Source organism: Meleagris gallopavo, chromosome 3, assembly GCF_905368555.1.
Source record: "Meleagris gallopavo chromosome 3, MGAL_WU_HG_1.1, whole genome shotgun sequence".
NCBI lineage: Eukaryota > Metazoa > Chordata > Aves > Galliformes > Phasianidae > Meleagris > Meleagris gallopavo.
Genome location: NC_139406.1, coordinates 14340027 through 14366041, shown reverse-complemented (window position 1 = coordinate 14366041; position 26015 = coordinate 14340027). Strand labels below are relative to the sequence as shown.

The 26015-nt window shown below is 46.6% G+C and overlaps 4 protein-coding genes across 4 annotated transcripts in view; 3 read left to right on the top strand and 1 right to left on the bottom strand.

The window, feature by feature from the left end:
• LOC146544617 (uncharacterized) lies at nt 1-1137 on the top strand. The gene has a single exon (XM_085219906.1). It carries the CDS (start codon nt 193-195, stop codon nt 1135-1137), a length of 945 nt encoding a protein of 314 aa, XP_085076032.1. The 5' UTR covers nt 1-192.
• A 1969-nt stretch (nt 1138-3106) lies between these two features.
• Nucleotides 3107-25915, bottom strand: WRNIP1 (WRN helicase interacting protein 1). Its single transcript, XM_085220304.1, has 7 exons — nt 25312-25915; nt 18227-18418; nt 16935-17179; nt 8596-8825; nt 5243-5398; nt 4326-4405; nt 3107-3867 (listed from the first exon to the last, which is right to left on the bottom strand). Exons 1-7 carry the CDS (start codon nt 25819-25821, stop codon nt 3592-3594), a joined length of 1689 nt encoding a protein of 562 aa, XP_085076430.1. The 5' UTR covers nt 25822-25915; the 3' UTR covers nt 3107-3591.
• On the top strand, nt 12140-13169 carry LOC146544616 (uncharacterized). Its single transcript, XM_085219893.1, has one exon. The coding sequence runs from the start codon at nt 12228-12230 to the stop codon at nt 13167-13169; it is 942 nt and encodes a 313-aa protein (XP_085076019.1). The 5' UTR covers nt 12140-12227.
• The window catches only part of MYLK4 (myosin light chain kinase family member 4), an 80804-nt gene continuing 71903 nt past the window's right edge, over nt 17115-26015 (top strand). The window contains exon 1 of the mRNA XM_010708415.3: nt 17115-17241. Within this exon, the coding sequence (XP_010706717.1) occupies nt 17186-17241 (56 nt within the window). The 5' untranslated portion in view covers nt 17115-17185. The remainder of the gene's footprint in view (nt 17242-26015) is intronic.

The following is a 26015-nucleotide window of genomic DNA, read 5'->3' as shown; positions in this document are numbered from 1 at the left end:
GACATCATGGCCCCTGCAGCAGCTGGTGGGGAACAGGGACCGGGAGGGTTTGCTGCTGAGGGACCGGGGCAGCGAATGACTGTGGCCTCTCTCTCTTTTGCAGTTCATAACACCTTCTGCTTGCTGCAGCACCAGTGAGGGGAGCAGCTTCCCGACCTCAGCTCTCCCCAGCCCACCGCACAGCCCGGGGCCATGGACGTGGCATCCGAATGGATCTGCCCCATCTGCGGGCAAGTTCGGGAAGATGTCACCTACGTGACCCCCTGCCAACACCAGCTGTGCTACGGCTGTGCCATCTGGTGGGCAAACAGAAAGCCGAGTTGTGCCGTATGCGGGCACGAAATATCCACCATCCGATACTCGGTGAGGTCGGATGACGACTACCTTGAGTGTGCTGTCCCGCAGCCCGCAGCGCACTCAGATCAAGGCCTGCAGGACGAGCAGGGGCCTGCAGAGCCGGTGCTCATCCCACCCGAGCACAGCTTCCCAGCCGAGGTCTGGGCTGCATTTTTCAAGGAGCACCCGGAAGACCTCGAACCCCTGCTCCAATGGCTGCAGGAGGAGATCCAGCAGGAGTCCAGCGAGGACTGGTGGGAAGTCTATGCCGGACAGTGGACCACCATGAACCTCCTCTGTGAGCATGGACTGGACGAGGAGGCCTTGGTGCGGGAGCTGCAGCAGATCACCAATGGTGATGTGGTGCCCTTCGTGAGAAGGCTCATCAGCACCGCTGCAGCTCTGTACGGCCCCACGATCCACCATGAGCTGGACCACCAGGACAGCCATGCTGCTGGAGGACGGGAGGACAGCCCTGCAGCCAGCGCCATCACCAGCGCCTCCCATCAGGAGCCTCCCACCTCGGGCCCAGGTTGCTCCACCAACCCCGCCCCAGGGCCCAGCACTGAGGAGCTGCCCGGCAGCTCTACTGGGGAACCCGGGCACCCCAGCACCGCCACCGCGCCCTCAGCGGAGGAGCCGCAGGAGGAGCCAGGGCAGGTGGCGGCAGCGGGCCCCTCCGCCCAGGGCAGGGACCGCTCGTGTGGGGGCCACCGGCGCCCCCCGAAGAGGAAGGCCAGCAGCAGCCGCCAGGACTCGCCCCCGCCCCGCAAGAGGCAGCCCCGGCGGCGGCGGCGCTAGGCCGGCACCGCACTGCCGTCAGAGCACGGCTCCGGCGGGCTGGGAGGACGACATCTACCTCTCGGCCTGCTGCTTGCAGACAAAATAAACATCTGTTACAACAAAGAAGAAAAGTCTCTGTGTTTTTGACAGGGCCGTTGGCGTTGCTGTCCCTACCCATGAGGCTTTCCCACTTTTACGGTCCCTGGGGAGGGCATAGAAATGCAACTTTATTTCCACCACCATGAATCGGCACTCATGGCAGTGCTAACAAAACATGTGAGGGCCCCAACAGATTGAGAGTTGGAGCAGACATTACTCCAATAATCCCACCACTTAAACTAGTGGGTGGAAGGGCAAATTTCTGCACCTGGGGTGGAACACCTCCTGGCCACACCGCAGCCGGAGCCACCCAGCTGGACAGGACCCAGGAGTCCTGCCGGACACTCGGCTGAACCAGCAAGGAGCGCTGCCCACAAAGGTGAGTGCCGTGCTGGGCTGCACAAGGTGCCAGCCTGCTGCCAGCGTGCAAAGGGCGGTGATCCTGCCCATCTGCTCAGATCTAAGGAGGCCGCATCTGGAGCTCTGAGCCCAGCGATAGGCTCCCCAGTGCAGGGGAGACCTGCCCTTAATCATCTTGCACATCCTCAACCCTAGGATGTGCTAACTGTCCCTGCCCCAACCGCCCACGGGTTGCTCGGCTTGGTGCTGAGTTTGGAAGATAGCGGGGTTTGCTGTGAGGAGCAGGGCTTGTCCCCAGCCTCAGAGAGGAGCCAATCTACCATGCAGGTCTGACATTTCCTCGTATGTTTTCAGTAGGAGGACAAAGCCAAATTATTTAAGTGCAGGCAATTTGCATGGCTCAGCTTTTCAATCCAAAGTTCATGCTAAAACACAACTGAGAATACATGAAGGTGCTTTACTACAAGGAATATCCTTTCCAAAAGCATTTACCAAAATGTTACACTAATCATCGGAAGTGATGCAACTTCAAAATCATAGAACCATGGAACAGCCTGAGTTGAAAAGGACCACAAAGATCATGTTAACAGCCATTCCCCCTCCTATTTATATGCTCCCTTTAAATACTGCAAGGACACAACGAGGTCTCCCCAGAGCCTTCTCTTCTCCAAGCTAAACAAGCCCAGTTCTTCCCTCAACCTTTCTTCATAGGAGAGGTGCTCCAGCCCTCTGATCATCTTAGTGGCCCTCCTCTAGACCTGTTCCAAGAGCTCTTTCTCGTACTGGGAGTCTCAGGCCTGGACACAGTACTCCAGATGGGGCCTCACAAAAGCCAAGCAGGGGGGAACAATCACCTCCCTCTCCCTGCTGGCCACCCCTTTTCTAATACAGCCCAGAACAGAGTTGGCCTTCCAGGCTGCAAGCACACACTGTGGATCACGTCCAGCTTCTCATCCACTAGGACCCCCAAGTCCTTCACTGTAGGGCTGCTCTCAGTGAGTTCTTCCCCTCAGTTTGTATAAATAACTGAGATTGCCCCGGCCCAAGAGCAGCACCTTCTCTTGGCCTTGTTGAACCTCATTAGGTTCACATGGGCCCACTCCTGATGGTCTAGCTCCTTCTGAATGGCTTCTTCTCCCCCTGAAGTATTGACTGCACCGCTCAGCTTGGTGTCATCTGCAAACTTCCTGAGGGTGCACTCGATGCCATCGTCTATGTCATTGATGAATATGCTGAAGATCACCAGTCCCAAGACTGACTCCTGAAGGATACTGCTTGTGACCAGCCTCCACCCCGACGCCACTGATCACCACCCTCTGGCTGTGACCAGCCAAACAATTCTTCATCCACTGAACAGTCCATCTTTCAAATCCACACCTCTCCAATTTTGAGAGAAAAAAAAAACACAACCAATTCAGGGATTTTCATGACTACCCTAGTTCCAAAAATAATTTACATTTGCCACAGAAAGTAGACATGATAAAGTCAAAGGATCTTCACACTTACAAAACCACACTGCTGACATAAGTATTCAAACAAATGCAAAAGCATTGTTTTCTACAAGTTTATTAGTTGAATAAACGTTGTTGGAGAAAATTTGAAACATCATAAAAGGAAGAACTACATTATTTTGTTTCCTGCACTTTAGTGCAGGAGAGAAGAACAGAGTCTCCTTGTTTTTCTGGAAAATAAACATTCTAAAAGTTTCAATTGGATATGGATTTTGAAAAGCAGCATGATCATATTCCTTATTTCTCTGCAAGAGCCAAAAGTGGAAGATACTTTTTTCTCCCACTGGTTCTCCTTGAACCAGTGGGTGACAGAACTATATTGCAAAGCTTACTTTTGTATTTCCATTTTACAAAACACCTTTGGAATGACAGCAGAAAAACCAAGGGCCAAGTGACTTCATACTCTCAGCTCCAGAAATATTGGGCTGCAATCAGCAGGGAAATCTTCATCCCAGTACAAACATGTGCATCATAAAAACAAGAAGTATTCAGAGCTGGGCTGTCACGTTCTTCGCTCCTTAAAGAAGTCTGTTCCTTTCAGCTCTTCTGGCAGATAGTCCTGCTCCACAGGTTCCTTGTACATGGGGTTATACTTATAGCCTTTACCATAGCCCAAGTCCTTCATGAGCCTCGTCGGGGCATTTCTCAGGTGCAGTGGAACTGGTGGTAAAGGTCCTGTGTGCATCCTCAGACATTCTTTGACATTGCCATATGCCCTGTACACCTCTATAGACTTTGGTGCTCTTGCAAAATAAACTACACATTGTGCTAGAATGACCTGGAAACAAGGAAGGGGAAAATGTTAAATGATTTGTTTTAAGCTCTAGTGTCTGTTATCCAGATGTTTTGTGTAGCGTGACAAGGCCTTCGTTTATATACTGACCTCCTGGTGCTGCTACTATATGAATATTATTTCACAACAACACAGTCCTTTATGACTCTGACTACTAGTAAAGAAGAGCTACTTTACAACAGCTAGATATATGACTATTTAAAATTGAAAGAAAACAAGAATAGGAGCAAAACAAAATTATTTGAAATACCACAACGTGTGCACAGTGATATTTCAAGGACAACTTCTATTTCTAGAGCAACAGTGTTTTCTCACTCGAAGCCTTGCCTAGAACAGACCAATAGATCTGTCTTGTTCTTGCAATCTCAGTTTCTTTTTGAGAATTACAACAAGATCTTGCCATTTAAGTTACTCTTAGATCAGTGAACTAATGAAGCCTTTACCTCGCATTCTGGCATTCCAATGAAGTGACAACCTTGATAAGCAGCAACTGCTTGTGTTAAAGCCAAAGGATCTGCCAGCCCTACAAGAAGGGATTACATGAAAGCAGGTTAAAGTCAGTTTACTAGAATAACAATGTTTGTTCTTCTCTGCCGTGGAAGGCTACCCATACACACTTCAAAGCTGCTGTCTCAGGTGGTAGAACACCCACTACAATACTTGGCAGCACATGAGATAGACACTTTCCATTCATAACCTTCTCCCTTTTCCTTTTGAAAGCCTGAATCTGTTGCCACACAGTGGCAGCCTGAGCAGTAGCAGGTAGTGTAGGATTCACTTCCTTTTTGTGAAAAAGAAATGGGGAACTACTGCTATATAGACATAGCTTCTCCAGATCTACCAAGTCTTCTCTCATCATTTACATACTAAAAATGTTGCTTGCTTCTGTTGCTTAGGATAAACAAAATGCCTTAAGACTACTCACCCACCTATCATGAGGTTTGCATGTCACAGTAGGCTTCTGGCTTCCACAGTAATTACAAACAAAAAATTCCACTGTTCCACAGTGGAACAAACAAAAAAAACCAGACATCCCTGCCACACACATTATCTGTGACACAAGGTGTCCTACAGTCATGGCTAGATTTCAAAGTATAGCCATTTATACACTGTCAAAACCTAACCTCAAAAATCTTCCTCCTGCAGCAGCCACTACAAGGACATCAAATGTAGGCTTCTGTCTGCATATACTTTTTGTTGGACATGATCCATTTCAGTACTTCATACTTGTTGTGCATGCAGTATTTGTTTTGGTATTTATTTCACCCCTACCCCCCAAGTATTAAATTTTGAAGGTCAGAAGACTGGCAGATCTTAGTCCAACATAGTATCCCAACCAAGAAATACTGAAAGTATGTACCTATATCTTCGCTTGCAAACCTCACCAGCCTCCTTGCCACGTAGAGTGGATCTTCACCACCTTCAAGCATTCGAGCAAGCCAGTAGAGGGAGGCATTTTCATCTGAGCCTCTCATAGACTTATGCAGGGCAGAGATGCAATTGTAATGTTCTTCTCCTGTTCACAATGGGGGAGCAGAGATAAAGAGAGCTATTTGGAGGAGGAGGAGCAAGATACATTTAAGATAACAGAACATATTTCCTTAGATCACAGTTGGTAAACATAACCTGCTTCACCAAGTTCTCTTTATATGCAGATCATGCTGTTCATCAGTGTTTTCAGCACCTTCATGCTCTCACATGTTGATCACCACACCAGCAGTTAACAGCACCAGTAGATAAAGATAAGAGTGGTTTGTTCTGTTGCTTACATATTATAAGGCAAACAATTTTCTTCTGACACCCTATGACCTTGCCTTCAGAAAAAGGAAAAGAAGTTGGGAAGATGACCTTATATCTATATCTCCTAACTCACACAAACTAACATATGAGAACATATCAGCCACAAAACATGGCTTTGGGATCTATACACAGAGCACTGAGAAGGCAGCAGAAGAATAAAAGAAAAGCAATTATGTACACAGGAGATATCTTAGAAAAAGAAACTTCACATCAAATAAAGCTTGAAATAAAACTTGAAAACAAAGCATGTGGTAAAGACAGACATGAGTTTCTGAATTATACACAGGAAAAAAGGAAAACATTGCTGTAGTGCCAGGATTTATGATTTGTTGTTATTCGTATTCCACATCATGACATCATCTAGTGCACTGGCAGTTAAAGAGCTACTGCTCCAGTTCCATGGGCTGTTGGTATTTCCAGGTACCTGGTTGTCAGAAGAGAAGAACTACATCTCCCAGAAGATGGGACTGTTCCATTTCTGCGTAGAGGGAAAGACAAAACTGCCCCAAGTCACGAAACAGCCCCCTTCTCTTACTGTTCATCTCTGCAGTGTGTGCTCCCCAGGCATCTTACCATCAGCATTAGGGTTTTGGATACTCCGTCTCATCTTATATAATTTATTAGCTTCAATTCCAATCATATAGTATAATACTGTGTTATTTCACACTTTGCTATTATGTTTGGTAAATTAGTTTTCTTCCTTAGCTTGTTGCCACTGTTCTGTTTTTCGGCCCATCTCCTTTCCCCCTCGCCCAGGGAGGGCATGCGTCTGTGTGTCCCTCCACCTCCATTAGTCACGGAAATGAGCCCAGAAACCATTGACATTTAGGTGTACCACGATGGCACATCACTAAGTTTGGAGGAAATAAGATCACAGCTCCAGTCCTGACAAATTCGCTACGAGATACTGGGTTCATCCTTTTAGGGACGGCCCTGAAAACAGTGAGCAGCTCAAACCTAAAACACACAAAATGAAATAAAGAATCCTTAGAGTTGGAAGGGACTTCTGAAAGTCATCTAATCCAACTCCACTGCAGTGAACAGGGACCTGCACAGCTAGATCAGAGTGCCCAGGGCCTGATCCAGCCTCGCCTTGAAAGTATCTAAGGATGGACCATCAACCACACCACTGTGCAACCTGTGCCAGTGCTTCACCATCCTCACTGTAAAAGATTTCTTCCTCCTACCTAACCATTGCGTCACCAAGGACAGATCATGCCTGACCAATCTGGCAGCCTTCTATGATAGAGTGATGGCACTGGTGGACAAGGGAAGGGCAACAGATGCCATCTTTCTGGACTTCTGCAAAGCCTTTGACATGGTCCCTTATCACATCCTTCTCTCTAAATTGGAGAGGTATTGATCTGAAGGATGGACTGCTCGATGGATTAGGAACTAGTTAGCTGGACGCAGCCAAAGGATTGTGATCAATGGTTCCACATCAAGATGGAGGCCAATAGCAACCAGTGTCCCCAGAGGATCAGCCTTGGGACTGGTGATCTTCAACATCTTCATCAGTGACACAGATGATGGCATCAAGTGCATCCTCATCAAGTTTGCAGATACCACCAAGCTGAGCAGTGCGGTCAATACATTGGAGGGAAGGGAAGTCATCCAGAGGGACCTGGACAGGCCGCAGAAGTGGGCCCATGTGAACCTAATGAGGCTCAACTAGGCCAAGTGCAAGGTGCTGCTCTTGGGCCGGGGCAATCTCAGTTATTTATACAAACTGATGGGAAGAACTCACTGAGAGCAGCTCTACAGTGAAGGACTTGGGGGTCCTAGTGGATGAGAAGATGGACATGAGCACATGAGCCTTCATGTGATCATTAGGCAGAAACACTCTGAGCCACCTCTAAGAAATCAAGTACACAGAGGATGGCTGGGAGCAAAGGTTCTATGTGACAGCAGCCACAAGCCAACAGCATACACATAAAGTTACATACTCAGTACATGAGAATTGTACCTATAAACTGGTCAGATTTTCCTCTTTCTCCTCCTCCCTCCCTAATCATGACTTCTTTCCCACACATACTCCATAATATTTTTCTTCTCCCTCCCCACTGCCTATCTGCCGCTTGCCAGCTGCTAATATACTAACATCTGCACAGCTGGCACTTCCTGACAATGAGCCATCACTTCCTCTTTGTAACAAGGCTAAGAGCAGACACATACATTACAACAACCTTTTGAACTCTCTCATCACAGCTTTTCAATAGGAACAGTTAATTGACCTGCATCAGGCACAGCGTAAAAATGCTACCTGGCATGACTGTACAATACCACAGCAGAGGAATTTAAGTACTGCTGAAGAACTTGCATGGGCATTCAAGGGGATCTGTGCGATTTCTAATATTCAGTCACTGTCTTTCAACCTCTCCCATAAAAAGGTATGGTGGCCAACCTTTGCAATATCAAGTCACAAGATTAGCAAGAGTGGTTGGTATATCAGCTAGTATAAAGCTAGTCTCAAAACAAAGCAAGCCACTCAGGTTTTTGAATAACATGGTTGTGAACATGACCACTACCAAGACTTTCAAAGAAATAAAGAAACCAATGTTTGCCGGCCACCCCAAGAACAAGCCTCCTAACCAAAATACTACTTTTTTTGTCTTGCAATCCTCTTAGACTTCAATATCCCAATAACCTTAAAAAACCAAAACATTTTACTGTGCAACTGTTGGCAGGGCTGCAACTATGTCTTTCAGTCCACCTATGCTTCTGAAGCAGAGAGAACAAACAAGGAGGAAATTCTGACTGAGCCTCCTCTAGTGTGAGGAAAAAGCAGTTTTTAGGCCAGATTTAACTGTATCTGCTGCTTCATCAGAGCAACTGCTACACAAGGGGGAGAAGTAGCGGGAATTATGGAGGTCTTCCAAATGCTACATCGCAGAAACCGTGTCAGGTACTCACCTGCTCGGTCATAGAGGATGTGCGATCGCTGCAGACCTTCCTTCACATGTTCTTCCGTTATCAGAACTCCATCCACAGAACAACCTTTGGTAAAGCTCAGCACAGTGGTCTTCCCTGCTGCCAGTCGGGCCTGTACTGCTAACTGAAGTCCATTCAGTCCAGTCCTCGCATCACCATCACAAAGGTAGGCGAGAGTACTTAGAGCTTTTTCCTCTACATACACAGGTAATCTGCAACAAGAAGATCTCGTGGCATTATCCCACCTCATGCTCCTCTCTCACTGTGGATCATACTAGGTAAGGCATTTCTTTATGGAGTCTGTCGAGAGGCAACGGGGTTTAAGCCAGCACTCCAGAATAACTGCACCTTCTTCAAGGAGTTTCAAACACCCTCTTGGTGTTTGAATGAGGAAACAGAAAAATGAAGCAAGACGGTCAAGTATCACATGTATCAAATTACTTGGAAATCAAGGGATGCATACAAGCAAGCTGTTGGCACGGTGCACTGATGAGAGTCAATGATTTGAAATAACGCAATGCTTCCCTATTCTGTGATCTCTGAGCCAACATATTTAGAACTTAAGAAAAACATTTACCACTCAGAATACCTGAATCATGGTAGTTTTTCTAAGGAATGAAAACCTCAAATTTTAACAGTCTGTGCAGACTTTTACAAGTGTGGCACGCAGGCTCTCGTACATTGCTGGCAAAAACGCATAGCTAATAGTGGTGATTTGAAAAATAGTGTTTTGTAGCTGAACATTTGCTCTATTAAATAACATTCTTGTGCTTTTTGTATCTGTGGCAGTTTTCAAGTAAATAAATAGGAGGCATTATTTTCGGAGCGACCTACACACTACCACACGCATGGTTCTTTGCCTTACAGTGTTGTCTCTGAAGAAGGATTCTATCCCAGCAACTCTCTTTTCAACAAGGAAATTAGATGGATGTTCCAAAAAGGGAATAATTTTCCAGCGTTGTTCAATGGAAGACCATAAGGAAGCCCATGTTAAACACTGATTTGCAAACCAGCCAATTCAAAACCTCTCAGTACTTCTAATATAGACACTCACAAGCTGAACTGCATGACATCTTGGCTTGCCAACAGGAAGCCAGGAATCCTTCATTTCACAGAGCTGCATGCCTACTGCATTACCTAACTTCAAATACATCCATGTACCATCTAGTTTATCATCTGATTTAAATTTGAGATACCACACTCAGGGCAGCACTGAAATGATAAAAGTAAAAAGCCATGAATGAAAAGAAAAATGTGAAGAAGAATGTATGTTTCTTCCTTTCATGTTTCTCCCCCCCCCCCCCCCCCCAGTTCACTGAATGCTCTACAGGGCACAATTTGATGGCAGTGAAGATGATGACAATGTAACAACACACATCTGACTGTAGAGAAACCTGGTAACTGATGGATGAAACATTACACGTGTGATGACATAACAAAGAAAAGGATTCCTGTTTCTGTAATGCCGCTCTCTGTTTCTTAAGAATTAAATTTTATGTTGGCTGAAAGGACATGAACACAAACCACGCTTTTGTCTTTGCTTATCTCCTTCAACGTGCCTAGGAAGTGCACAGACAAACTCACAAAAGCAGATCCCATCCCAAACATCCAACTGTGACAAAAGCAGGAACTTATCAGAGGAAGGAGAACACACAGAAGAGTAAAGAATCAAACTCAAACCCACTAACAGCACACAGCCATGAATGATCTCCTTAATGATCTTTGGCTTGAATTTCACGCATTTTTTAAATGGAGAACAGCTTAATATGAGGAATCTGAATTTCAGTATGTAAAAACTGCCCAATGAAAAACTCCAAATTGAACACGAGGCACCAGTGACCGTTCAGTGAACACAGGAGAAATGAGAAACAATCCCACATTATTCAATGCAGTGAAAAGCTGTAGCAAGTGCACCTCTAATAAACCTTCTGGCGCCTCAGTCGGGAGGTCAGCAGAGCCATCTCGTCCACTCAGTGCGGACGTGGCAACATCAGCTGAACACCAACAGACCAGAAGTTACATGTGAAGCATGTTAGGCTTTGATTTCATCACATTTCACAAACTAAGCAGGATCAGGATAGCAATCCCTGACATGCATCACGTAACTGCTGGTACTGGAAGCACGTGGGGTTTGGACCAAGCAAACCCTGTGCAGTTACTGAACAAAACCAGCTGGGACTGCTCGGGGTTCTTGCATAGGTGACCATACTCAGGCAAGGCACACACACACATCCTATTCACTGGTGGTCAGTTAATTTCACAGCACTTTGACAAGCACAGACAGTTTCTCCAATGGCTACTCAGCATCTCAGTAATGAAAGCCTATTAGTGACTCTAGTTCTCCATTCTAGTCAAACGTGGTCCCCTTTTGGTACCCTGCTCAAGCTAAACAGCAGCCCTATGCTGCTTCTGTGGTGGCTGGCTTTGCAGCAGACCAGACCAGTGCATAATTAAGATCAAATAGAAAATATTAAATGCATCAATGAAGGAATGCTGTCAGCATCCTGAAAGCTAATGGGGACAGCAGCAGTTCCACTGAATTGAAAGGTTCTCTCAATAGCAATTTTGCATGTGGGCAGCATAAATCATAGAATCATTAAGGCAGGAAAAGACCTCTAAGATCATCTAGTCCAAGAAACAGAAGAAAGCAGAAATTTTATTGAATAATAAACCTTCTTGCTGTATGTGCCTGCAGCTGAGTATCATAGCCTGAGCCACACAATGGGCCTGCGGGAAGACATGGCCCTGTAGCCGGTGATTGGTGAGAAACACTGACACTGAGCACATGAAATGAGGGGGGAATGGAGCTGGCAACGGCACTGGGGAAAGCCCAGGAACGTGTGCTGGGGCTGCGGTGCTGCTGGCACACGTGCAGCAGGTGAGGCCGGGGCACGGAGATGACCAAGCAATGGATGGTGACATCGCTGTGGGACGGGCGGTGATGTCACCCAGTGAAGGCGAGGACTGGCGACATGGCCAAGCCGTGGTTTGTGACGTCTCCGCGCGATGCACTGTGACTGCCTGGCCCACGCTGCTTTAACGCGGGCGCGGCAGCCCGGCCCGGCAGTTCGTGCCTGGCCTCCGACCGAGCGTGTGTGCGAGGACTGGAGTGTGGACAGGGCGAGCTTTGGAGCTGGAACGTGCTCTGGGTGCTGCTAGCGCAGCTCTCAGACGCCGTCTCAGAGCCATTTGTGCCGTACCCCGACCCTGCTGGCAGCAGGCAGCCGGGACATCGCGGAGAGGCGCGTGCAGCAGCGCAGGTAGGCAGCGCGGCAATGCCTCACACGTTGAGCTGTGGGGGTGCTGGCACCAGTTCTTGGTGCCCGTCCCACAGTATCACCAGCGTTTCCCCCAAACCTGCCTGCCTCGGGCAGCTGGGGCCGCACAGGGTGCGCTTGTAGCGGCAGAGTTGAGTGGTGCAGGACATCATGGCCCCTGCAGCAGCTGGTGGGGAACAGGGACCGGGAGGGTTTGCTGCTGAGGGACCAGGGCAGCGAATGACTGTGGCCTCTCTCTCTTTTGCAGTTCATAACACCTTCTGCTTGCTGCAGCACCTGTGAGGGGAGCAGCTTCCCGACCTCAGCTCTCCCCAGCCCACCGCACAGCCCGGGGCCATGGACGTGGCATCCGAATGGATCTGCCCCATCTGCGGGCAAATTCGGGAAGATGTCACCTACGTGACCCCCTGCCAACACCAGTTGTGCTACGGCTGTGCCATCTGGTGGGCAAACAGGAAGCCGAGTTGTGCCGTATGCGGGCACGAAATATCCACCATCCGATACTCGGTGAGGTCGGATGACGACTACCTTGAGTGTGCTGTCCCGCAGCCCGCAGCGCACTCAGATCAAGGCCTGCAGGACGAGCAGGGGCCTGCAGAGCCGGTGCTCGTCCCACCCGAGCACAGCTTCCCAGCCGAGGTCTGGGCTGCATTTTTCAAGGAGCACCCGGAAGACCTCGAACCCCTGCTCCAATGGCTGCAGGAGGAGATCCAGCAGGAGTCCAGCGAGGACTGGTGGGAAGTCTATGCCGGACAGTGGACCACCATGAACCTCCTCTGTGAGCATGGACTGGACGAGGAGGCCTTGGTGCGGGAGCTGCAGCAGATCACCAATGGTGATGTGGTGCCCTTCGTGAGAAGGCTCATCAGCACCGCTGCAGCTCTGTACGGCCCCACGATCCACCATGAGCTGGACCACCAGGACAGCCATGCTGCTGGAGGATGGGAGGACAGCCCTGCAGCCAGCGCCATCACCAGCGCCTCCCATCAGGAGCCTCCCACCTCGGGCCCAGGTCGCTCCACCAACCCCGCAGGGCCCAGCATCGAGGAGCTGCCCGGCAGCTCTACTGGGGAACCCGGGCACCCCAGCACCGCCACCGCGCCCTCAGCGGAGGAGCCGCAGGAGGAGCCAGGGCAGGCGGCGGCAGCGGGCCCCTCCGCCCAGGGCAGGGACCGCTTGTGTAGTGGGCCCCGGCGCCCCCCGAAGAGGAAGGCCAGCAGCAGCCGCCAGGACTCACCCCCGCCCCGCAAGAGGCGGCCCCGGCGGCGGCGGCGCTAGGCCGGCACCGCACTGCCGTCCGAGCACGGCTCCGGCGGGCTGGGAGGACGACATCTACCTCTCGGCCTGCTGCCTGCAGTCAAAATAAACACTGAATAAATATCTTACAATGAAGAAGAAAAAGTCTCTGTGTTATTGACAAGGCTGTTGGCGTTGTTGTCCCTACCCATGACACTTCTTCCTTCTTTCAGTCCTGTGGGAGGGCATAGAAATGCATTTTTATTTCCACCACCATAAATCAGTACACCTGATATCACTAACAAAACAACAAGGGCCCCAAATAGGAGAAGGACCAAGTGTGATGACATAAACTCGCAAAAGCAGACACTGTCACAAACCATCCGACTGTGACAAAAGCAGGAACTTATCAGAGGACAGAAAACACACAGAAGAGTAAGTAATCAAACTCAAACCCAGTAACAGCGCACAGCCAGTAGTGATCTACTTAATTTTTGAAACGTTTAAGTTATATCATTGTCTTTGGCTTAAATTCCATGATTTTTAATAATGCAGAACAGCTTAATATGTGGTATCTGAATTTCAGTTTTTAGAATCTGTCCAGTGAAAAATTCCAAATAACACAAGGCGCTAGTGATTGTCCAGTGAACGTAGGAGAAATGAGAAACAATCCCATATTCTTCAGTGCAATGAAAAACTGTAGCAAGAACACTTGTAATAAACCTTCTGCCTCGTCCGGCAGCCCCGCCAGCTTCAAGAGGGATGAGGTGCCAATCATGCTCCTGTTCCACCTCCGCTGTGGAGCTGGCAGCGCCTGGTAAGGAGCTGGCAGAACCTATGGCAGCGCCCTCTGGCACCAGCCCATCTGGGGGGACACAGTGAGCCTTCAACTCTCAGGACCTGGCATCACCAAAGAAGAGGCCACCCTACCAGCAGCAATAGAACAGTGATGGAGTTGGTGAGACTAGGGCTGTGCAGCATCTAGGACACACATCAGCCCCCTGTCATTGCTGTCCACATCCACCATGGAAGTAAAACAGAAACAGAGAGTGCAGAAAATGTGTTGGTGCTTCTAACAGCACAGTGGTCGTTACCTCCCTATTCCTAATGCTCTCTGCCCTTTTTCCTGCTGCTGTGCCACTGTTACATTCCAAGCAGGAACCCCATGGGCCTCAGTGAAAGGAAGCACATATTTCTGCACATGGGGAAGAAAGTCACCAGGCTCTACCCAGCTGGACAGGACCTTGGAGTTCTGCTGGACACTAGGCTGAACCAGCAAGGAGCCCTAGTCACTAAGTTGAATGGTGCCTTTGGCTACGTGAAGCCACGTGCTGCCAGCAGGTGAAGGATGGTGATCCTGCCCCTCTACTCAGCTCCCAAATGCTGGACCCAGAACTAAGCAGCCCAGCACAAGCGTGGTGACATAAAGAAAAAGATGCCAAATTCTGTAATGCCTCTGTGGTTCAGCTTTACAGAAAGAAAAGGCCACAGGTGTAGAAAATAAGCAAGGTGGTCTAACCTTATTATGAACTTGCAGCAACAGTGGGAGCAAGACAAGAAAAAGCCACCAAGAAAACTTAAGGAAATAGATTCTGGTAAAGTACACTTTTCTTTTTGATAACTGCTACATATGCATGTAGTGCAGAGCCAACGGAAGAAATGAAATTCAGCAATGGCTTCATTCTCACTGAGCACACAAGGCACCTGTAGAAACTAAGGAAGATTCACCAAGGTAGAGACCATAAAGAATCATCTTCCTTTCCAAAATCTAAACAAGGGCACACAAGTGACATGATACCAAGACCATCTCATAAACAGATTCCTAGTAGCATATGCAGAATTTCACACTGCACATGGTTGGAAACAAACTTACTCCTTAAGGAGACTAAAACCATAATTTAATGTTCATGCCCCTCTTCTGCATTTTGTCTAGAGCTCTGCCTCCCTTCTGAAGTGGGCATACGTCACATCTGGGGACATGCAGTGTTACAGCATCTTTTTCAACTTGGAAAAAAAGGCGACCAAAGTGAACAACCAACTCAGCTGTAATTCATAATATCCCTTTCATTTGTTCCCCAGGATAGATTGAACACTTATCTACCTATGTCTAATGCTAGCCTTGCTTCCCAGATGTGGTGAGGTAAAAAAGTTGAAAGAAGACACAGCTGCTCCTGGAGAGCGGTAGGTGGAGGGGAAATGAAGGATCAAAAATAGCAAGGGGTGTGAAGCAAGGAGTTAACAATGAGACCAAAACTGAATCAGAGAAAGGGATAGAATGGCTTAAAAAAAAAAAAAAAAAAAAAAAAGCCAAATTCCACAGCAAGAGTATGTATCAGCTACTGATCAAAACCAGATAGCAGTAGAAAACACAAATAATAAAGGTTAAACAAGATTGCAGCAAAACCTCTTAAATCCTGCCTGCCATTTTAAAGCATCTGGCTTCCACTTGGTAATTGGTGTGGGGCACTTTCTCTTCATGGATATATTTTTGAAACTGTGTTAGTCTGACAGTCTGCTTGCCAGACTTCTTCGAGTTTGATTAAACACCACATCGTGCTGTTTAAATCATCTACTGCTAACAGGAGGTTACAGATACAGGGAATCCAGTGAAACCCAAACCCAAACAACTGCAACTGAAACTATGCCTCATACTTTAATCCTATACAGAAAGGAAAGTCTCTGAACCTCAGTCAGGGTGTGGCCACAAGCACAGCTGTGCCTTTATGTTAAAGATGACATGTTCTATTGCCCTCTCTTCCAAGATTCCTATCACCACATAGATGTTACAAAGGAGTAAAAACAAGCCATGATATCTTGAAAAAAAATGAAAAGGATAACAATAAAAAAAAGAAAAAAAAGGCAGAAGTGGGGATGACATCTTTCAGTCCCTTTCCTGACCACAGCATCCCAGCTACCTATCCTTACTGCTTGCATTCTGTGATAATACAAAATAGATTCTCTTTCATCTAATTCAGAGTGCCCACATAGTTACCATCACATCAATACACTTAACTGACTAATAGTACACATGAGCACCATCACGAAGAAACTGCGATGCTAACTTTCATGAAAGCAGCATAGGACCAAGCAATATTCTTATTTGCTAGCTAGCCATTTCAAAAGTCAAATATACATCCCTTACAGATGAATCTTGATCTCACTTATTTCAAACTTTCCCCAGAGTTTAACATGACTATCTGGTTTGGACAAAAAGGGGCAGAAAAAATAAATACATCTATTAACATCTCACAGTAAACACTTTCCCCAGCACATCACAGAACATAACGTAGCATTTATGCTGAAGCTACAGACCAGCAACATCCTCTCTGATTCCATTAAAAAAGCCCTCAGAAAAGAACAAACTTTTGTCATGCGCTTTCAAGTTAATTTAATAGGGGATGCCCCATCTGCTACTAAGTGGAAATGTGATGCGTTCACAACCCGTAACAAGAAGTAATGCACATTAGGATATGAAGAAGACTCAGTTACAGGCTTCCACAGCAAATCCTCAGCAGAGGAATGGATTTAAATATCCTGAGGGTGAGCCAGGAGCTACAGATCCAAGTATAAAACTCTGTCCTAATCCAGACGGTAAGATTATGTTTTGGATGGAGAGAGCCAGTGCTCTGAATTCTCTCCCTCCTGTCACCCTGCTGCCCCTGCCATATGCTGCCACTTCTTTTCTTTACTATCAGAAGTGGCTAGGGTTTCTCTTCCCACCCCCCTAAGCACTTCATCCTCTCCCTGGCAGGCAGTCAATTCCTCAGGCTATGCGCGTTAACACCCTGCAGCCCATAAAGTACTCACTCCGAGCTCTCGTCGCTGCTGCCAGTAGCAGAGCTGCTGTGCTGGTTGCCTTGGCCCAAAACTTGGACCCCTAAGGACTTGACGGCCCGCAGCAAAATTGCCTCCATCGCCTCAACTGAGAGCTTCTCCAGAACGATCACCCGGCACCGGCTCAGAAGAGCGGCGTTGACCTGGAAGGACGGGTTTTCTGTTGTTGCTCCTATCAGAGTCACCGTCCCGCATTCGACGTGAGGAAGGAAAGTGTCCTGAGTATGGGAGGGAAGCAGAAACAACTGATTTCAATCAATGACAACCTGAAACATCCCATGTGAGTAGGCTACCTAGCATTTTCAAATACTTTTTTCTTGCGCTGTGAGTCTCTGGGTTCCCTGTTGATGTGACAAATAACCTCACTGACAAGGCAGCTCATCTGCTCAGCTAATTAAATGATTTAATTTCATGCACATGGTGAGCTGTTCACCTTGATAATCCATTCTTGCAATGAGAATGACTCTACCAGCTAAAAAGGAAGCATCAAAGTCTGTAAACTTTTAATTTACTTAGGCAACATCATTTTGTTGTGCGGCAAAAGAGGTAACATGAAAATGCCTTATCAAACATAACAAATAATGAGGCTACTTCTAACTCTTTGAACCAATGTGTAGGGCTACAGTTCTCCATCTAATTCAATAGAACACCTCAGAAAACTACAGGAAGATCACAACACAGTTCCATATCCATGTCTTAGTTCCATAACGTGTCCTTAACCATCAGGACAGAATTTAAGCTTTCCATGGCATGACTAAAAAATATAACACCTAGGAAAAGAAATAGGAAACAAACACCCAAGTGATGGCTGCAGCAACACACCATCCCAAAGAACCATGCTATGCCTTTATTTTCTCTGTTACTGCAGAAAGGAGAGCACAGCATTAAAACAAACACTCTATGCACATCTGCATTCCAGACTTTTTAAAAAGTAACCTGGAATGTTATCACCATGGTGGAGGCTGAAATGAAGATATGTAGAGCAAATGTTACTAATATGAAGAAATAAAATTCCAGGAAAACATCATCTAAAGCCCAGTACAGAAATCACCTACAGGTACAGCTCAGCCTTTTCTTTCAATCTTTGAATCACAGGAACTGCACAGTGATGTCCGGTTGTTAGTTAGAGACATAAATACTATATTCCATAATTCATTTACCACAAGCATTAAAATTAAAATCAAAAGTAAGTTATCATCTTAAGTAGGGAATTTCACAGATGTTCTGACAAAGCCTTTTTCCAAAAAAGCAATGCAACACAATACCTGCTGAGATTTATTGAACCGATGGATCTCGTCGATAAAGAGAATGGTTTTTCTCTTGAAGAGTCTTTTTTCATTCTGGGCTTGGCTGATGACATCTCGAACATCATTTGTCTTGGCACTTGTAGCTGACAGTGTCACAAACCTCATGCCTTTCTTTTTGCTGCTGTTGGCAATTATATGTGCGAGGGTAGTCTGAAAAAACAGTAGGGGATAGCTTTGTAACAAAAATCACTTTGGGGACAAAATACTAATTTGAAGACAATACATAAATAACAAAGACGTATATTTTGGATACAGGGACAGCGCTGACAGTTCAGAGAATAGGGTATTTTAGTTCATGCAACTGTAGCCCACAGAAGACTCAAAAACTTTCCGCTAGGAGTAGCTGCCAATTCCACACTGCATTTCTAAGGCTTGCACTTTTAAGTACCAGACCTACTCAGTCTCAACACTGAAAATGCCAGCAACGACAGCTGTCTCTTTCACCATTGAAGAAAAACTCTTCTCCAAATACACAGTTGTCACGGGAGATGGGTTGACTGCAATTCACTGTACAATTATTCTGTAGAGTATTTTAAAGGATAAATAGAGGTCTGAGATACCTGCAGAAGAGCTTACAGCTCTATCGCATTTAAGAAAGAAAAAGCTACATAAACGTTGTTACAGCTTTTTCTATTTCCACCACACAAAAAAAACTAAATTTGTCAAAAAGCAGTTCTCCACAAAAGAACGAGAGCACTGAAAAACTACATGCATACTTCAGAAAATGTAACTTAATCGAAATAGTCAAGAGTAATCAAGCCCAGGGAAGAAAAGGGTAGCTGCCTGAACAAACCATTGGCTGGTTTCAGTAAGCAGCTCTGTTGTTTTTCTTTCCTTGTAGACAGCTCTGTCACATTGTCATTTATTTATAGCACATTTCATTGCCCCCAGTAAAGCACAGAGGCAGCCTCCCGCACCACCTTGCAAGCAGATTCACTACACCTGAACACAGGCATGGTCTTCAGACCTTCCATCACTCCCCTCAGGTGTATCTGCACGTCTTGAGCTGTATTACCTCCATCTGAAAGTACCGCTGGAGAAAAACAGGTGTCTTCTCCATCAACCTCGCTTCTGTTAAAGGAGGAGGGGAGGACACTGGAGAGCCTCAGCAGCTGAGAAGCAGGACAGGTGCTGATAAAACTGCTTCAGAAGACATTCTAAGCATTGAGGTTAAAGCGGCAGGTGCTTCAAACCTGATCCTCTTGCAGAGAGACTGCAGAAGCCACCATCTATCAGACCACTGCCACTGGGGCTGGCAGGACCTCTTTCAGTGTCCTAACAGTGCTGCTCTGATCCTTTCAAGAATCTCCACATCTCTGAAATGGCAGCCAGACTAAGATGGGGCAGGGGTAACTAAGGGGAAAGATATGTTATTATTTAGCCTTGCTTTTGGTTTAGTAAGAGGTTCCTGTCTTAAGAAGAGGTATCATTTCATGTATTGATTTAAGACTTGAGCCAGATCCTCTCTTGTCCCCGGGAGCTCAAAGCAGCAGCCCTTCCCCTCCTGGGAATGCTGCAGAAGACAAGACTGACATAAGCATTTTCCAGAGTGTTGTTCAAGCCTATAGACATCAGGGAGGGCTGGGAGACCAAAAAACAGAAAGAAGAAGAAAAAAAACAACCCAAAAAGTGACACTTGAAACTATGCTAAGAAAACAAAACTGTAAAACTAAGTTGGTGTTTCTTTACAAAAGGGACTTGATTCAGAATGTATTCATGCCTCACCAGCACTGAAAGCAAGAAAACCTCCAATATATCAAATCAGAATATGAAAAGTGCACCTCTTCTTTCTCTAACAGTAACAGTGGAGAGAGGAAAAAGTAGAATTTCATTTGCTATTCTTCTTATAGCCCCACTTAAACTGATAACTCACACTTCATCAATATCAGGTGACATAGATGAAGAGATTTGTTAAGGTCAACACAAGTCTAAATCGAGGCATTCAAGATTGCAGAGATCACTTTTTTTCCTGCACACAGGGTGAATGGCTTTTTCCACTGTATCAATCAGCACACCCTGCAGCAAGGGTCAAACATCAAAATTTTTGCACGGTATCTCAGTACAAGCAAAGAAAATGATGCTTGTAAGCCAAAAAGAAACTGAACCCTTGAGTTTTTCAATGAGTCAAACCAGACATACAATCTTCAGACAAAGTGTTTTACCGTTTAAAAAAGAGGATACACAGGAATCTGTATTTCTACCCTTACTTTAGGAAAAAAAAAATACAAAGTAATTTGTAGGAAAAGGACAAAGAAATCTGTTTGAAAGTTACCATTAAAACAAGGATCTATTTGACATCTGCTATGCGGTCCTCAGCCAGCATATAACCTCTCCCACTCTGCCAACTGCTGGGTCAGCAAAAGCTGCATTAATAATAACATACACTGTATTTCAAAAGCACTGCTTGATGCAGACAGACGTATTCTTGGCTTCTTCCCTCTATTCTCTACAGTCAATCATTTAGCCCATCAAACTGCTCATCAAACAGAGGTCAAGCCTACCCCATTCTTCTGTAACCCTATTATTTCTCATGATTCCATTTTTTCCCCTGCTTTTTCCTCAAGAAGTCAGTCAGTCACGCTACACCAAGAAACCCCAGATCTCCTACACACAGAACTTAGCTACTGAAATTCTTCTCCACTGTCCTGGATTTTTTTTCATGTCAACCCAAAGGAGCATTTCTTTTCCCACTAGCTGCAACAAACGCAGATTAAAAACATACATATATACAAAAACAAATCAAACAACAAAAAAAGACACCAAAATAAAAAAAAAACCCAAAACCAAAACGAACAAGCCACCCACCAATAAAACAAACCCACTCCCAGAAACAGTGCTTCCAGGCTTTGGATTCAATGATTCTTATGGGCTTCTTTCAACTTGAGATATTCTGTGATTTTGTGAACGAAACAGAAGTGCCCCTTGAGCCAAGCACATCTCTGACTGCCAGAGCACACAGCTCAGATTTGATGCTCAGGTTAATAGGATGTTTGTAGCAGGAGACAAGAACTCCCTGTGCAAGTATCCTTGATGGAGCAACTCTCATTGAAGTCAACCTAATTTCCCATTCTGTGTGCTACCATAATGTCACATTCGGGGCCAGAAGAACACAGGAAAATCCAAGTACAAATAATACCTGTCCTATCGATGCTGACATAAACTGACTTACCACTCACACACAAAGAGTTGTTTACATTTCAGTAGCTTCTTAGTAGGTCATTAAACAACACGCACTGCATTAGAAGCCCCATCTAGGTATTAGGGGTCATACTGCCCAGCTCTCTTCAAAAAGAGAAGCTGAAAAACTTGGAAGAGCAACATATATAGTCAGACCATAGCACAGAAAAATCCTGTCAAGAAGGTGTCTGTGAAACCTAATATAGTTCTTAAGTCATGTTATTGGAAGATCAGGTAGACTTTGTTTAAGGACCTGCCTACGGCTTCCTGTTCATGGAGTGTTTCCTTATTCATTCTTGAGTTGCATGAATTTGGCAAAACAACTGTTGCAGATGTCAGTCATAGAAAACACACTGACTCTCAGCCATCGCAGCCATTTCATGTCTCCCAGTCTCTTCATGATGAGCTGACATTCATACTACACTATATGGAAACACGCTACGGTGCAAGAACTCTCCCTTGCAGCTGGATAGACCCCACCCTAACAAGCTTATGCCAACAAGTCTGAAAGAGCATACAGTCTGCTAAAGTATCTTCAAGTGACCAAAGCAGATGTGGTACTAGTGTACAGACTGCAGCATAGCACAAATTATGCCTGAGCACGGATAATTTAGCTGGCATCTAGGCTTCTCCACTAAGGGATTTTGCTGGTCTGTTCCACAGTGGAAATTATGTATGCAATACTGATGACAAAAGATGGAGAAAGCCCAGTATAAAACAGCACAACAGGCTAGCTACATCTACATACTTATAGAGTCTTCAATTAAGTTACCAGAGTTACGATCTGGCATCCTGCTGCTCTCTGATCATAACTCGCCCTGTACTTTGGCCTCTTCCTTTATTCTGGACAGGATTTCCAAATCTTTGTTTACTCGGTTTTACCATCAACAGTTTTTTCTCACCTTCAGCCCTCCCTCTGAGGGCAGTGGGAGTCAAGGCCGTACTGTGCTTGATGACCAGTCACAGTAGGCCACGTGCAGTTTCACAGGCCTGAGATGGACATCAACAGCATCAGCACCTGCAGGTGCCTGATGGGGAAGCAGCTCCCTGAGATACAGCTTGAAAGTGTCCTATCCAGCACCCCTGAGCTGAACCCACACTGTGCCACAAGAACACATCAGGTTATGCCTAAAGGAAATTGCCAGGACAGCAGATGAACGTGGCTCTGACACACTGCCTATTGAGATAAATGCAATCAGAAGTGGCAGCAGCTGGCACTTACATAAGGGCAGATGCTATTCTTACTCAACTTGTTTGGTTCCTCACACCCCAAATAGCCTACTGTGAGACTACTGGAGGAGTAAAGTGTCACCAAACAACAGCAACAGCATGTGGCTCAGAGCACTTCTAGAATCCAAGTCAGACCAAGCATAAACAGAGGCAAGGTCACTGCACAGCATTTCCTGAAATGGAGCAGTGTCTCCATTTGCTGCATCCAGGTTTGTTTCATTATATTCCAACTGCTTTACAAACATGCTGAGCTAATTGCAGTTTGGTCCTCCCACAGCACTACCCTAAGTTACTCCTGATTTAAATTGGCATAAGGAAAATTAGGCATCTGAAGACTTCTCCTAGGCAACTGTAAAGATGAACTCATTTTTCAGAGTTGTTCTGGACTCTGTGCTTCTGTAAAAGACAGTGCACATTTCCAGATAAAAATCTCATTTTCCATCTGTGCTGCATCCGATGCATCATGACAAATGTCTTGAATAATAAGAAATATAAGGTCTCCTAGAAGTAAAATATAAACTCAGAGGTCATTTGATGGAAACTTCAAGGACAATTTGTGGGTGGTTTTTCATGTTTTGCACTTGTATCAACATGGCATATTAACTTGGTACCAACTTGCATATGCAGACCCCAGAAAATCATACATAAATGCTCTGTGTCCTATCACTTACAGGGAACAAGTTCCAAACAGGTTGCCTACTTTTTTCCTTGTTAAATGGCATACACAAGAGGGAATGTTTATCGTATTTAAAACAGAACGTTCAGGTTTATAAGGCTTAAACCCTATCTGTGGCAGCAAAATTATTCTGTGCTCAAGTTACTCGTGTCCCCTCGCTAACTCTTTACTAAAATTGGTGCCCCATGGCAGACAAGCAAAAATCTAAATCCCTGCATTAAGGTGTCGTAAATCATAGTGCAGCATACTCAGATTACACCAGGATGCATGCAGGCTTTTAAAAATTTGCATAGTCAGGATGAACAAGCTAACTGTTCAAAAGTTAAAAACCACTGCATCTCTTTGAGGCAGCTTTTCTTCTTCTAGTCTCTGTCTGGTCAGCTTAAAGCAGAACACACATTCATGCGTTCAACACTAATAGTGACAAAAGTAAAAACAGAAACAAAGAGACATAGCAAGTTCACCTAAAGCATTCTGACTTCATAAAAAATTAAGGTGATAGATTAGAAGTACAAAGATCATGCTGTCCTAAAATAAGAAGGCTCATTACAGATTCCAACAGCTTCTTTACCTCATCTACTGTTTTCTTTCTGATATTACCTTGCTGTTTTAAAGGAGGTAGCAATAGTGTACGTTCACCAGCTGGTTCTTTTCAGGTGTGTGTTGTCTAGCCTGAACAACCTAATACATCATTGCTAACAGTATTAATCCATGTATCACCCATTCTCATACCTTCTTCTTATGGTGATTAACTGGTATACAAACATCACACACATGAAGTTGCTTTTTATCTTCAAAAAAAGTATACTGACAATGACAGGGTAGCAACTTGCTCTTAACTCCTCTGCTAGCATTAATTCATTAGTCATTATTTCACATATCCCACATTTGCTTTTACACATAGCCAAGACACCTACGTGCATATAATATGTAAAACTTAAAGCTGAGCACACATTAGACTGACAGAGCATGTATTTTGCTTGCTTAGCTTCTCCCCCCTCAAATCCCAATATGAAATACAGGGAGAATGAGTTAAGCTGAGATCTTTGAGTGAAGACACTCAAGGCATTTATTTGGTCCTTCACTCACTCCAGTTGTGGATCCTTTCACTGCCACGCTGCTCTACAGTGCCTTTTGGGATTTTATCAGCCTCTGTCCTTGGTATCTTAAAAGATATAGGATATGAGAGTGCAGCAGTCAGAAACTGCAACTGGAAGATCAACTGATGGTTCGCATGCTTGAAGGTGGATGTGTGCCTAGCAGAGCACACCTAGCCAGTGTTGGCTGCCTTCCACACTGAAGTCTTATTCTGTCAGGAAACAGAACTTTTGGGCTAAAGCAAACCTGTGTTTGCAAGCTGTTATTGTAAGCCTCCTTCATTTCCTATACATTTAGATATAAGGAAAAAGTTTTTATTATATGAGTGGTGAAGCACTGGCATAGATTGCCCAGAGAGGTGGCGGATGCCCTGGGCCTGGAGTCACTCAAGGTCAGGCTGCACAGGGTTCTGAGCAACCTGATCTCACAGTAGGTGCCAATGTTCATTGCAGGGGAGTTGGACCAAATGGCCTTTAAGGGGCCTTTGCAAATTCTATGATTCTATTCTGTTGCTGCTTTCAAGCTTCCCAGCTTCTGCATTTATTTAATGGATTAGGAGTTTACTAGAAGAAGCCCATTGGCTGCAGTGAACCTAATCTGGCCTGTGTACTCAAAGTCCAAGCTGCAGCGAAGAGGGATGATGGGTGTGGGCTATGTTTTATTCCAGAAGTAAGCTGTGTTTTTGTAATCTAAGTGCAAACTAGCGGACAGTCACCACAGAAGCCAAGAAAACAGGGAAAAAAAGTGAGCACAGAAACCAGTCCCTCCCTTGGAGTCCACCAGCCTCGAAAATGAAGCCGCGCAGAGTCCAGGGGTCCTGAGGGTGAGCCCAGCTCCAGCGGGCGCAGGGCCAGGCACTCACCTTGCCGCAGCCCGGCGGTCCCCAGAGGATGATGGAGGGGATCTCGTGGGACTCCAGCAGGGATCGCAGCAGGGTGTGGGCGCCCAGCACTCGCTCCTGCCCCACGTAGTCCCGCAGCGTGTCCGGCCGCAGCTTGTCGGCCAGGGGCTGCCCCTCCAGCCGCCGCGCCAGGCTCGCCCCGCGCAGCGCAGGCCCGCCGCCCTCCTCCGGCAGCTCGGCGGCATCTCCCCGCCCGGCCCCGCTCCTCCTGCCGGGAGCTCCCGGGCTCCGGCCCTCGCGAAACAGGGAGAAAACGGGGGCGGCCGCCGGGCGGGCCTCCTCGGGTCGCTCCTGCGCTTCGCCGCCCGACTGAGAGGAAGCGAGGCGCGGCCTCTTGGAAGGGGGCGAGCAGCCCCGCTGCGCCTCGTCCTCCCCGGCCTGCAAGCAGCGGTCCAGGTGCGCGTTGATGAGCGCGGCCGGCAGCTCCCGCAGGCACACGGGGCACGACACCCGAGTCTCGGCGCCCTCCATCGGTTCCCGCGGCGCCGTCGGGGTAGCACCGGAGCGGGAAGCGAGGCGGCCCGCCCTCTGCGCCCGCAGCCCTTCGGGAGCCGTAGTACGCCCCTAGCGGCGGGAGGACGTGCTCACTGCCGTGTCGTTCGGAGGGCTGTCGGCGCTTCCTCGCCCTGCGCCGTGGCGATCGTGGCCCGGGCTGCATGGCCGTC

Bases quoted from the DNA above. Each gene is read 5' to 3' on its own strand.
- LOC146544617 (XM_085219906.1), top strand. From the start codon at position 193: ATGGACGTGGCATCCGAATGGATCTGCCCCATCTGCGGGCAAGTTCGG.
- LOC146544616 (XM_085219893.1), top strand. From the start codon at position 12,228: ATGGACGTGGCATCCGAATGGATCTGCCCCATCTGCGGGCAAATTCGG.
- WRNIP1 (XM_085220304.1), bottom strand. From the start codon at position 25,821: ATGGAGGGCGCCGAGACTCGGGTGTCGTGCCCCGTGTGCCTGCGGGAG. The intron at 4,406-5,242 runs GTACATACTTTC...CCCTTCTTGTAG, and splicing joins GTTTGCAAGCGAAGATATAG to GGCTGGCAGATCCTTTGGCT. The intron at 3,868-4,325 runs GTAAAGGCTTCA...CCTTGTTTCCAG, and splicing joins TTGGAATGCCAGAATGCGAG to GTCATTCTAGCACAATGTGT.